The sequence below is a fragment of the Drosophila takahashii genome, chromosome 4, assembly GCF_030179915.1.
Source record: "Drosophila takahashii strain IR98-3 E-12201 chromosome 4, DtakHiC1v2, whole genome shotgun sequence".
Lineage (NCBI taxonomy): Eukaryota > Metazoa > Arthropoda > Insecta > Diptera > Drosophilidae > Drosophila > Drosophila takahashii.
The window spans coordinates 3,123,158-3,137,650 of NC_091682.1; the positions used below are offsets into that span (position 1 = coordinate 3,123,158).

At 33.9% G+C, this 14,493-nt stretch overlaps 1 protein-coding gene across 9 annotated transcripts in view; it reads left to right on the forward strand.

The window, feature by feature from the left end:
- The window catches only part of Cadps (calcium-dependent secretion activator 1), a 126,112-nt gene that overhangs the window by 43,341 nt on the left and 68,278 nt on the right, over positions 1-14,493 (forward strand). For all 9 annotated transcript variants that reach the window (XR_011419543.1, XM_070218030.1, XM_070218032.1 and 6 more), the window contains 5 exons: positions 3,862-4,092; positions 4,142-4,286; positions 4,342-4,448; positions 4,515-4,690; positions 5,355-5,561. Coding sequence is in view for 8 of the 9 variants with exons in the window: in XM_070218030.1 (XP_070074131.1) it covers positions 3,862-4,092; positions 4,142-4,286; positions 4,342-4,448; positions 4,515-4,690; positions 5,355-5,561 (866 nt within the window). In the remaining variant the exon portion in view is untranslated. The remainder of the gene's footprint in view (positions 1-3,861; positions 4,093-4,141; positions 4,287-4,341; positions 4,449-4,514; positions 4,691-5,354; positions 5,562-14,493) is intronic.

Consider the following 14,493-nt stretch of genomic DNA (forward strand, 5'->3'; position numbering starts at 1 on the left):
TTTATCAGCAGAGTAGTAAAACTAGCTGTATATATGTATATTTGTCTCTCCATCTGACCTGTTAAATTTTGAGAGAAATCCAAATGCCATTTACCAGCGGAATACCACGACATTCCAAGGACACGCACAAAATAATATAGTCAGAATTCATATTTTAGTATACATTATTTGTTTACATATTTAAAGCATAGCTCGCAAATAACTGTTGACCGATTCGTCCGGTCCCCAAATAACTGTTTTTCTCTGAGACTTTGAGCAAACAATCAGAGAGCAACCGATTGAATTGTTCGTACTGAAATTTTGCTCGCACTCAGCCGACGAGCAGTTTTTTCGGCTTTCTTTTGCTCGGCTCGCTTACAGACCGATTGCTCCTGAACGACGTTTCAAAAAGTCTTTTGCGCATGTGTTAACGTTAACGTGCTTGGGCGATATTGCTCTCCCTTTCACTCGCACGTACTTTCAAAGGGAATACATTGTATAGTTGTATTAGTGAAAAGACTTTGCGATGACTTTTTCAGTCAATCGGTCTTTTAATAAGTCTCCCTGTGCGAGCGACATTCGTATCTCTCATTGAACGAGGTTCGTAACAGAGCGTCTCACGAACAGCTCAACGTAAAAGGCTCAGCCGAAAACCAAAACGAAAGGAAACGAAGTGTGCTGCGCAGAGAGAGAACGAGGGGCATGCTATTTTTCGGTTGTTCTCGGGAGTAGAGCGTAAGGAAAAAAACGGTTTACAGTTATTTGCATGCTTTGATTTAAACTTAAAATTGTTTGTCTAAAAAAAAATTTTCTTTTCCTTGCACACGAACAAATTGACATACTCCAAGCCACACTTCAAGGCAATGCGCTGTCTTCGTTAGTTCAATATCAATTTTATATAATAATTTTCTAACATAATAGCATTTATAGAAAACAATTTTTACTGTTGCTTATTGAGTATCTAACACATATGTCAGAAAATTTTCTTTCAAATTCGTTTAAAATTTAGTTTGGTTAGAAGAGGTTTCCATTGCAGTTTCTTATATGTATGCTCCTCAAATTAAATATCAACCGAGTTGATCTAGCCAGGATAGATCTGAGATTAACAAATAACAGTTATTTGTAAACTTTTATAAAAAAAATTGAAAATAAAGATTGAATTTAAATAACTCTTGAACTGTGGGGTGCATTGGCTTAAAATTTATATATATATAATCTACGCTTTAATACCTTTCTGTTGATATGTAACATGTCCCCAAAATATTTTTTATGATGCAAAAATGTTATTATTATGAAAAATATTTTGGCGACATACGCCATATCAACAGAAAGGTATTAAAGCGTAGACTATATATACCCCACCGTTCAAGAGTTATTTCAATTCAATCTTTATTTTCGATTTTTATTATAAAAATTGACAAATAACACCAGTTTACAAAAAAAATCGATGAAATATGCCATGAATGAAACCTTTGTTTTCCGATAAGGTACGTCTTCCTGATTAAGAAAATGGCACTTAAAATTTTTTTTAAGGATAAAATTTTTTTTAAAGTGTAAAAAACGTTTTTGACACTTTATTAATTTCTAACTTGAGTTGTGGTTAACCGATTTCAAAAATGACTCATTTTACAGGTAATAGAATGCCCTCTAACTTTCTTATACACTGCATTGAGTTCCATTCATTAGTTTAGAAGCTACATTTCGTCAAAGTTGAAAAAGTTAGAAAAAATGCAAAGATTCTGGCATAAATGGCTTCGTTAAAAATACACGCCTAAAAACCGAAATTAGTTTTATGACTTATACTTAAAGATACATCTTTAGGCCAACTAACAAGACCATCAACAAAAAAATCAATCAATAGTTCGATTTTATATCGATTTTTTACGTTGGGAAAAACGGGTATTACAGCCCTGTTAGAGCCCTGTTGTGTCAGTTAACAGCTGTAAACGGCCAAAAAAACACCGTTGTCGCAAGCTTCAAAAATGCATATCAAATTAATTTGTTGGTGGATTGTAATGATCAATAGCTTGTTTTTTTTGTCAAAGCACCTTCTACCAGTAAAAGTTATAAAACTAATTTCGGTTTTTAGGCGTGTATTTTTAACGAAGCCATTTATGTCAGCATCTTTGCATTTTTTCTAACTTTTTCAACTTTGACGAAATGTAGCTTCTAAGCTAATGAATGGAACTCAATGCAGTGTATAAGAAAGTTGGAGGGCCATTCTATTACCTGTAAAATGAGTCATTTTTGGCTGAAATCGGTTAACCACAACTCAAGTTAGAAATTAAAAAAGTGTCAAAAACGTTTTTTACACTTTAAAAAAAATGTTATCCATAAAAAAAATTTTTAGTGTAATTTTCTTAATCAGGAAGACGTACCTTACCGGAAAACAAAGGTTTCATTCATGGTATATTTCATCGATTTTTTTTTGTAAACTGGTGTAACTCTTATTTGTTGATTTTTATAATAAAAATTGAACCGTAAGAGTTATTTGTCAACATATATAATAAAAATTGAAAAATTAGACTTATTTGTCAATTTTTTGAATAAGTTAACTCTTATTTGCGATCCCTGAAAACAAGAAAGGAAGTTAGCTTCAGATTGTTCCTGTAAATTAAAAAAAAACTTTCAGAAGTATTACAAAATTTCAATTCAATCTTTATTTTCGATTTTTATTATAAAAAATGACAAATAACTCTTATTTGTTGATTTTTATAATATAAATTGAACCGTAAGAGTTATTTGTCAACATATATAATACAAATTAAAAAAAAAAGACTTGATTGTCAATTTTTTGAATAAGTTAACACTTATTTGCGATCCCTGAAAACAAGAAAGGAAGTTAGCTTCAGATTGTTCCTGTAAATTAATAAAAAACTTTCAGAAGCATTACAAAATTTTTAAATTTTGATTTATAGTAGTTTCGTACTATTTTAAAATATATATATGTATCCTTAATCAGGATTACTCTGCAAAAAACAGTTTCACATTCTTGAAGCTAGAATATAAAATTAAACTTAAAGGTATTTGTTCAGCCAGGGGGCCCTGGTGTCTTTTGGAATAAGCATTCTAGTTTTTAAGATGGTTAGCTGGGTAACGGGTATCTAATAGTCGAGCCACTCGACTATAGCGTTTTTTTTTTGTTTAAATTAATTTCCCGTTAATTTCGATCGAAGTTAAGTAATATTTATAAAACCAAGCTATAATTTGTTCCATATTTTTTATGGAAGCTATACGACGTAGTTGTCCGATCCGGGTAATTCCGACGTATATACTGACGGAATTTATTCGGTCGGAAAAGTCTCCTTTACTGCGTTGCAAACTCCTGACTGAAATCATTGTAGCCTCTGAAAGGGTTTACAAATCACAGGCGAAGAAATGATGAAAGCAGCATAAACTTTTATTTTTGATTTTTATATATCATTTAATTTGGTAAAGCAGATATTTAATGATGTATGTAATACAAATCAGAAAATAACTGTTAATTATCGGAATTAACAGATATTTAATTTAATTATGTCTGCAATTAAAATCAAAAAATAATTGTTAAATTGTGAATTGTATTTTACAAATTATAACCATTACTGGGTATGTACAATATCTTGGAGCATTCAATCGCATATGGCTCATGACAAACTACGTTTTCCACAAATAAAATTTTGTTTGTTTATTTTTTTTGTATCCACAAGGTTGGTAGTTCTGTTCGTCTAAATTCTATATGAGTCGTATCTTTTTTTTAAATCCGAACGGTATTATTTAATAAACAATTTGTATGAATATAACTGTTAGCATTTTAAAAATGTTCCACGTTTTAAATAATATTTAAATAAATTTGTAATTTGGTACAATAATTTTTCTGTTTTGTATGGTTTCCAAAAAAAGGAAATTAATTCTGCGATCCCACGGATCCTTGTCTAAGCTGGAGGGTGACTCAGAGGATGGTTCTACGCAATTGACAAAATTAGATGTTGTACTTACCTTTCAATTGGAAGTAATTGTTATGGAGGTTAAAGGACTTAAATCATTAGCTCCCAATCGTATTGTTTACTGCACAATGGAAGTTGAAAATGGAGAGAAGCTTCAAACGGATCAAGCGGAGGCATCAAAACCAATGTGAGAGTCTATCGCAAAAAGGCTTAATCTTACATACTTCTTCTAATAGGTGGGATACACAAGGCGATTTTACAACCACACATCCACTGCCAGTTGTCAAGGTCAAACTGTACACAGAGAACCCCGGAATGCTGGCATTGGAGGATAAAGAACTAGGAAAAGTAACCCTAAAACCTACTCCTCTTTCTTCCAAAGTAAGCCTTACTTAAATATGTATAATTTCATATAAAATATTTGACTTTGTTTTAGTCACCTGAGTGGCATAGAATGGTTATTCCGAAAAACCTTCCAGACCAAGATATACGTATTAAGATAGCTTGCCGACTTGATAAGCCTTTAAATATGAAACATTGTGGGTACGTACAATGCATTTGTATTCCTGTCAATTTTGTTTTACAAAAGTTTTAATTATACTTCTTTAGGCACCTATATGCGATCGGGAAATCAGTGTGGAAAAAATGGAAAAGGCGTTATTTTGTCTTAGTTCAAGTATCCCAATATACCTTTGCGATGTGTAGTTATAAGGAAAAAAAATCGGAGCCGTCTGAGATGATGCAGCTTGATGGATATACAGTAGATTACATCGAAGCCGCCAGTGGTATATTTATCCTATTGTTAATAACACATAAACACAAAACTGAACTTTATGAAATTTCCACGAAGCAATTTCAGTTTTCCATAAGAATTGGGTGCCGCTGAGTGAAAAAAAAAAAACATAAAACTTATGTTTTATCACCTACAGATTCCGCGATAAATCTGTTCTCAATACATACCGGCATTCCTAATAACCTAATAAAAACGCTTTATACCGAAATTAAGGAATACAGTGGACAGTAAATTTCATTTATGAAAAAAATTACTTCTATTTAAGATTTAAATTTTAGAATTGGTTATTCATTAGTGAAATCGTGAACATTTTGGGATTTTGAACTTTGGCGTCGCATTCCAAAGATGTGGGCAATGGTTGACAATGGGAACTATTTTTTAGGAATGCCGTGATGTATTGAGAGCAGAGTTCAGTGAAAATAATTAAGGTAAGTCCAATTATATTGGCCACATAAGTCGAAATGTCGGCAAACATCGGTTTTTTGTATTCTTAGCTATACCGCGGAACCGGTAGGTGATGGGACATAAGTTTGTATGACACTTTTACTCAGGAGCATTTAATTATCATGGAAAACTAACTAGAAATGGTTCGTGGACATTTTTTTCTGTTTACCTGTGTAATAAAAAGTTTTTTTTTAATTGTGATTTTTAATTAGCAAACCTAATGTTTGGCATCGACCTAAATGGTGGACGCTTTTTCTTCAACGCTGTTCGCGAGGGTGATAGTATTTCTTTTGCTTGCGATGATGAGAACGAATGCAGTCTGTGGGTCATGGCAATGTACAGGGCGACTGGTCAGTCTCATAAGCCAACTCCACCAATAACACAAGACAAAAATTCAGCGATGTCAAAAATTCAAGGTGGTAAGTAATATATAATATTTGTCTATTGTTTTCTTTATTTTTATTTCCGTTGCTATTGTTGATGATGATTGATATTTTATCTGTTAAGTAGATTAAAATTAGGAAATATACAAAGGTCCGTATTCAAATTCTGGTGCTTTAGCTTGACCGAACTTTAAAAACCTTCGTGAATACAGGCGAACTATAAATCCAAAGGACTAACATCAGGAGCAACAGTAACTCGATTGGGCCGCCCTACTTTCTATAGCCGCTCTGAGCAATTGTTTTGGGGCTTAGCACGTTTAAATAAGGTCAGCGTCTACTAGATTTCAGTATTTTTAGGGTGCTTAAATCACTGTGTATGGCAGTCTACGTAGTGACGAACTAAGAGACTACTGCATAGCCGCAGAATTGAAAATCTGCTACAATAGTCCTACCGAAACAAAAGAAACAGCGCGTCGAAGGAGCACAATATTTTCCCAATCAGACCGGCCGTTTACAACTTATGCATTTTTTTAAATATTTGGGGGCGTATCTTGAAAATTGAAGCGAATGTGAAAGACAAAAGTAAAATGCAGATCAAGAAAGTGTGGTGAAAAATAACCTGGGATCCCAGACCGAACTTCATGTAAAAGTCACCTGATTTGTACTTTGCCATAAACTGGAGCACAATATTTTCCCAATCAGACCGGCCGTTTACAACTTATGCATTTTTTTAAATATTTGGGGGCGTATCTTGAAAATTGAAGCGAATGTGAAAGACAAAAGTAAAATGCAGATCAAGAAAGTGTGGTGAAAAATAACCTGGGATCCCAGACCGAACTTCATGTAAAAGTCACCTGATTTGTACTTTGCCATAAACTGAGGTTAACAGCAATCAGAAATCAGCAGTCAAAAGTTTGTCTGTCAACCGAAAAAAGTGGAAAAATCCGAACTTTAAAAATCCACCATAAATCCAGTTTTCCATGGATTTGGACCATATCCGGCTTGTTTTATTCGTTAGGATGTATACTTTAAGTTTGTACCCATTATGATTTTTCAACGGATTTATTTCGAGTTTTTACGATATCTACAGCCGACTTACAGACGACCAAAAACACATTTTTCATCTTTGTCGAGCTTCTGCGCTGCCATTACTCATCCAATCGTATTGATCTGTATGGCAAAGTTAAGCTCTGATCTATTGACTTTAAAATAAAACTAAAACTGGAAGAAATTCGAAAAAAGTCCGAAATTTAACATTTCGAACTTTAAAAAATCTTTTAAAAAAAACTGTGCCATCGAAAAAAAAATAAGTGCTATTTTTGTGATCTAGGGGTCCAGCACTAACAGAATTTGCCATCAATTGCTGGGTAGCACACCAAGAATATTATTTTGTAAACTAGTGTTTTCTTATTATCTTACAAAATTCCGTGGGAGTTTTTTTGTCAGGCTAGATTTCTATATATGGGCAATTCTCTGCTGTCTCACGCGACGTTCGTACGCTTTGCAGGTAAAAAACCATCTTCCAGGACTTCTTTTCTTTTGGCACTATGCTCAAATTAAAGGTCTTAATTAGCACTAAAATATGTGCTAGGGCTGACTTTGGACCATTTTTCGTTTTTAAGATATATAAAAACTTCGGCCAGCCGAAGTTTATATACCCTTGCAGGTTTGCCTACTTAAAATGTTGTTTTTACATTGTCAAAAATCAAAACGCCTACTTTCTACAAAGTTACAATAGTTGTTCTATTATTTTTTTGATTATTCCTATGGGAGCCATAAGATATAGTGGTCCGATTCGGGTCGTTCCGTCATATGTACTACCTGCAATAGAAAGAAGACTTTTGGGAAAGTTTCATCGCGATAGCTTTAAAACTGAGGGACTAGTTCGTATAGAAACGAACAGACAGACGGACATGGCTAGATGGACTCGGCTATAGATGTGGTAGAAAACGTCTCCTTCACTGCGTTGCAAACATCTGACTAAAATTATAATACCCTCTGCAAGGGTATAAAAACAACACTTTCGCACGCGACACCAATAGAAGTGACTTTTTTGACTTCCTGCTTAACTTTCGATTATAACGAAACGTGAAGTAATATTTTAATGCAGTTAATTTCATAGTGTTCCTTGTTCTTTCTTCTTTAAAATGTATGTGGTTTGGTTACAAAATATTGAGTGGTTTTTTTTTTATTGGCATCGAAGTGACTGTCACACGCTACATGTCGCACGCGACAGTTTTTTCCGTCATTTTCTTAGGTGGTCTTTCTGTAACCTTAACGTCAAAAAAACCGTTTAAGAGCCACTTTAAAAAATACCAAAAAATGATTTTTGTGTCCATATAACAGTTATTGTCCTGGAAAATTATCCAAGGATGCTCAAATTACTTAGCTTAGTTGAGGATCCATCTAACTAGAATCAAATATCAGTGCAAAATCATATAGAAATATGTTTTTTTCAAGTTTCACGTTTTTTGGCTTGGTTGACATCCCCAGAGAATTGCCCATATTGATATATTGTTTATGTGGTTGGAAACGTCTCCTTCACTGCGATGCAAACTTTTGACTGAAATTATAATACCCTCTGCTATAAAAATCAAGTTCATTTTAATGATCTTACATTCAAGTTTTTGTTCCAAATAAAACTCACATAAAATATCATTTTTCTATGTTCGGCGCCTACTGCTAACCAAATTGAAAGGCACATTTTTACGAATGTGTCAGATATTTATGTAAAACGGAACTTAAAAATACTTGTTACTTTTCACGTTCTTACGGAAAAAATTCTATAAATTCCATCCTTCGACGTACAATGGTCTTGTTTGTTTTAAAAATTCGGTGATAGACGCCTCTAGATGCCTGTAAAATATTTTAGGGCACATATTTTTCCTTGTATTTTTTTAAGCCTGTTCACCGCATCAAGTTGGTTGGGAATAGAGACACGGTTGCCAAATTTGGCTCTTTTTCGCGCTGGCTCTTTGGCCTATTTTTATTGAATTTGGCTCTTTTTTTTTTGCTAATAGCGATAAACATATTTTAGACTTGAAAAAAACGATTTCATTTTTGTATTAATGCATTTTTTTTTTTTTTTTTGCAATTTTAAAAGTGAATCATAGCTGAAACCCAAAAGTGCCAGATCGAAACTAAATTGTTTCGCTGGCATGGTAATTTTGTATATGGTAAAAATTCGGCTCTTTTTTATTGAAATTGGCTCATTATACCAGTTACTCGTAGAGTAAAACGTATGAACGCTGAGATCTCGGAAACTATAAAAGCTAGAGGATTGGTATTTGGCATGAAGATTCTTGGAGTTCTTACGCAGCGCAAGTTTGTTTCAAGAAGGTGCCACGCCCCCTCTAACGCCCACAATCCCTTATATACGACTTTAAAAATTTAAATATTTCGGAAAAGTAAAAATGCAGTTTTACTGTGTTTATCAATATCTATCGAAATATAGAAGACATTTTTCAACCGTCATTTTCTTAGGTGGTCTTTCTGTAACCTTAACGTCAAAAAAACCGTTTAAGAGCCACTTTAAAAAATACCAAAAAATGATTTTTGTGTCCATATAACAGTTATTGTCCTGGAAAATTATCCAAGGATGCTCAAATTACTTAGCTTAGTTGAGGATCCATCTAACTAGAATCAAATATCAGTGCAAAATCATATAGAAATATGTTTTTTTCAAGTTTCACGTTTTTTGGCTTGGTTGACATCCCCAGAGAATTGCCCATATTGATATATTGTTTATGTGGTTGGAAACGTCTCCTTCACTGCGATGCAAACTTTTGACTGAAATTATAATACCCTCTGCTATAAAAATCAAATTCATTTTAATGATCTTACATTCAAGTTTTTGTTCCAAATAAAACTCACATAAAATATCATTTTTCTATGTTCGGCGCCTACTGCTAACCAAATTGAAAGGCACATTTTTACGAATGTGTCAGATATTTATGTAAAACGGAACTTAAAAATACTTGTTACTTTTCACGTTCTTACGGAAAAAATTCTATAAATTCCATCCTTCGACGTACAATGGTCTTGTTTGTTTTAAAAATTCGGTGATAGACGCCTCTAGATGCCTGTAAAATATTTTAGGGCACATATTTTTCCTTGTATTTTTTTAAGCCTGTTCACCGCATCAAGTTGGTTGGGAATAGAGACACGGTTGCCAAATTTGGCTCTTTTTCGCGCTGGCTCTTTGGCCTATTTTTATTGAATTTGGCTCTTTTTTTTTTGCTAATAGCGATAAACATATTTTAGACTTGAAAAAAACGATTTCATTTTTGTATTAATGCATTTTTTTTTTTTTTTTTTGCAATTTTAAAAGTGAATCATAGCTGAAACCCAAAAGTGCCAGATCGAAACTAAATTGTTTCGCTGGCATGGTAATTTTGTATATGGTAAAAATTCGGCTCTTTTTTATTGAAATTGGCTCATTATACCAGTTACTCGTAGAGTAAAACGTATGAACGCTGAGATCTCGGAAACTATAAAAGCTAGAGGATTGGTATTTGGCATGAAGATTCTTGGAGTTCTTACGCAGCGCAAGTTTGTTTCAAGAAGGTGCCACGCCCCCTCTAACGCCCACAATCCCTTATATACGACTTTAAAAATTTAAATATTTCGGAAAAGTAAAAATGCAGTTTTACTGTGTTTATCAATATCTATCGAAATATAGAAGACATTTTTCAACCATTCGTTTAAAAGTTATGCGTGATCAAAGTTTTCTATCTCAATCTCCCTCGCACTCCCTTTACCTGAGTAACGGGTATCTGATAGTCGGGGCACCCGACTATAAAGTTCTCTCTTGTTTTTATACCCTTGTAGAGGGTATTATAATTTCAGTCAGATGTTTGCAACGCAGTGAAGGAGACGTTTCCGACCACATAAAGTATATATATTCTTGATCAGCACCAATAGCCGAGTCTATCTAGCCATGTCCGTCTGTCCGTCTGTCCGTCTGTCTGTCTGTCCGTCTGTCCGTCTGTCCGTTTCTATGCGAACTAGTCTCTCAGTTTTAAAGCTATCGCGATGAAACTTTCCCGAAGGTCTTCTTTCTATTGCAGGTAGTACATATGTCGTAGCGAGCCGGATCGGACCACTATATCTTAAGGCTCCCAAACAAATATAAGAAAATTCATTGTAACTTTGTAGGAAGTAGGCGTTTTGATTCTTGACTACTTAAAAACAAAATTGAAATAAATCGAAACGCTGAATCTGGAATCCCTGGAACTGCACCGAGTGAGTATTCTTTTATCTACAAGGGTATATAAGCTTCGGCTGGCCGAAGGTAGCTTCCTTTCTTGTTAATCTTGTTTTGGCTCATAAAAAAATTTTGAAGTGGCAACCGTGAATAGAGGTGAACAAATTACTTTAATGGCTCATAGGCCTTGATTAAATCCAATTACGATGGAACCTTAAAGAAATAATGTAAAAGGGCATCTAAGCAATTTTTTTCCGTCTGTCTGTCTGTATGAACGCTGAAATCTCGGAAACTATAAAAGCTAGAAGGTTCTTGGGCCTCCTACGCAGCGCAAGTTTATTCCAGCCGAGCGCCACGCCCCCTCTAACGCCCACAGCCGCCCACTAACGATTTTAAAATGTGTCTTGCGCCCAGATCTTTAAAGACTTCCGAGAAGTATAAATGCAATTTTTTTTGTGTATATTTACGCCTATCGAAATGCAGAAGACATTTTTCAAATCGGACCATTCTTTAAAAAGTTATACGCAATCAAAAATGTTTATATATCTATCTCCCTCGCACTCCCTTTAGCTGAGTTACGGAGTCCAGCGGAGTCCATCCATCAAACCTTTGTTAATTAAAGAGTAAGGAATTTTCTTTAAAATGAATGTAGTTGATCTGATCATTCCTAGGGCAGCTATAGGATATAGTGTTCTGATCCGAAAGATAACGATTGCTAAAGTTTTTCTTTGATATCTTTAAAATTGAGGGAGTTATTAATATTGGCCAAAAAAGTGGTCAAATACCTAATAGTGCCGAGGTATGCACACACAAAAAAATTTGCTTGGTAAAATTGATTAACAACAAGAAAGGAAGCTACCTTCGGCCAGCCGAAGCTTATATACCCTTGCAGATTCAGCGTTTCTATTTTTGAATTTTGTTTTTAAAGAGTCAAGAATTAAAACGCCTACTTCCTACAAAGTAACAATGAATTTTCTTATATATCTTTGAATATTCCTATGGGAGCCTTAAGATATAGTGGTCCGATTCGGCTCGCTCCGACATATGTACTACCTGCAATAGAAAGAAGACTTTCGGGAAAGTTTCATCGCGATATCTTTAAAACTGAGAGACTAGTTCGCATAGAAACGGACAGACGGACAGACGGACCGACGGACAGACGGACAGACGGACATCGCTAGATCGACTCGTCTAGTGATGCTGATCAAGAATATATATACTTTATGTGGTCGGAAACGTCTCCTTCACTGCGTTGCAAACATCTGACTGAAATTATAATACCCTCTACAAGGGTATAAAAAGTAACTATTAAAATAGTTACGTGTATTTTGTTTTTGCTTTGGGTGTGTGTCTTTGCTAATTGTTTGTATTCTGTTGTTGTGGAATAACTATTTACTTAGTAGAATTAACAATTTTGCTGGTTATGGCCTGTTTGACAATTATTACAGTTGATTTTACCAAGTTTTTTTTTTTGTGCAGTCCTCTTAGTTATAGCGATACCTTTCGATATGTGAATCACTCATTATGATCGGACCATCACAGCAGATTTTCAATTCTGCGGCTATATAATAGCAGTCGCCTCTCGACACTATCCGCTTATGTGCTTCGACACTAAGAGGACTGCCGTCCACAGTGATACACACAAAATATTAAAAATAGTTACGTGTATTTTGTTTTTGCTTTGAGTCTGTTTCTTTGCTATTTGTGTATTGTTGTTGTGAGGGTAACTATTTGATTGGTATAATTGACAACCACACAGTTGGGGACTGTTCGACTATTATATTAGTTAACTACACACAAAAAAATTTGCTTGGTAAAATTGACCAACAAAGATAGTTACGTAACTATTAAAATAGTTACGTGTATTTTGTTTTTGCTTTGGGTTTGTGTCTTTGCTAATTGTGTGTATTTTGTTGTTGGGAAATGAAAATTTACTTAGTAGAATTGACAATTTTGCTGGTTGGGGCCTGTTTGACAATTATTACAGTTGATTTTACCAAGTTTTTTTTTTGTGTGTAAGAATCCTGGATGCACTTTTTACATTTTCTCATTAGGCACGCGGAATTGCAACATGCCTGCTATACGATTTTAAGAAAGCGTCCCAAGTTACCAAGTTTTTTTTTTGTGTGTAGCAATACCCAAAGCGACGTTGTCCGCTACTATTAGCAAAGCATTTATTGCTGATTTTTTCATATATGGGCGGTTCTTTTACAAACCGAACACCTTTTATTGGGTCACATTTTTGATTTGCCTGAAACTTTTTTTACACGTACTATTCGGAAAATAAGTAAACACGTGTATCGGGATTTGATCGAAAAAAAATTATTTTTTTAGTTCGAATTTTTTCAAGTTTGCCAAAAATTGTCAAATTTGAAAAAGTACCCCTAAAAAAATGTTTAACCATTGCCCCCATAAAAGAAATATTTTATTTTTATTTTAGTACTTGCGCCATATTGTTAGTTAAATCGGTTTTTGTAATAAGTTGGAGCCACTTTTAGTTTTTAGAATATCAAAATTTTAACAAGGCCGCGGCTTTTTTCTATGAAAAAACGTCGGAGCATGTAGATCAACTCTCTCACTCGTATCGGATCCTTATGGAAGTTACCCAGCGGGAAAGTGAGAAGTTGGTCTTTGTGTTCTTGAAATCCTGTTCCTTTTTGCAGGCGGCGGTGTGGGGACAGATAATTTCTGAGCGTTAAATGGGGGTGGGTTTCTGAGTAGCATCAATATCAGGCCACTTATGCGCTGTGTGATTTCTGTGGCACTACGATTATAATATTTTTTAACAAAAAAAATCACCAACTTATAATATTCAAAAATCCTATAACTTACACCAAAACCAAAAGACTTGTTCTCACATTTAGTTTTAATTTTTAGTAATTTTAAAATTCGTCGAAAAAATATTAATATTTTTTAAACAAAAAAATTAAACTATATAACTATTATCGTAATGTCTATAATGATAATATTAATTTATTTTACTCAACATTTTTCAAATAATAATAAGAATGAATGTGGGATTCAACCAAATTATAGAGAAAATCCACGGTAAGACGATTAAAATATTTGATCTCATTTATCAAGGAATTACATTAAATTACAAAGAAAACTATTGTTGTTTTTTAGATTTTTAAACATTTTCTGTGAAATAAAATAATTTGATCGTCAGATCGTGGCCTAAGCCATTTTTAAGTGTTGTTAAAATATCAAATAAAAACACCTCTTAACGAGGTAAAAAACTAGTGACGATCGCACCTTCAACATACAAAAGTTTTGATATCAACATTTGTGACGAAAAATTATTACACTCGTCATTAAATAGACTTTCTAATATTTTCTCATTCGGCCCGCCCTAGCAGACTATTCCAGCCTTTTTCCCTTCACAGGCATTTTCTATTGCAGCGTGCCGAATGAAAAATATTAGAAAGTCTTTTTAATGACGAGTGTAATAATTTTTCGTCACAAATGTTGATATCAAAACTTTTGTATGTTGAAGGTGCGATCGTCACTATTTTTTTACCTCGTTAAGAGGTGTTTTTATTTGATATCAGAAGTTTTTGTTTGTTTACATTTGCTCTCATAGGAGCTAATATATACATTTAAATTTAAATTGGTCAATCATAATTTGTAAGCCATTGTATTTAAACAAATTAAGTTAAAAAGGCGTTTAAGTATTTCAAAATGCCTTTTAAACGAGGTATAGCACATGTCGGTACCTTTAGTAGTGTAGAACTTTCAAACTAACGAAATTTAGCCATTTTT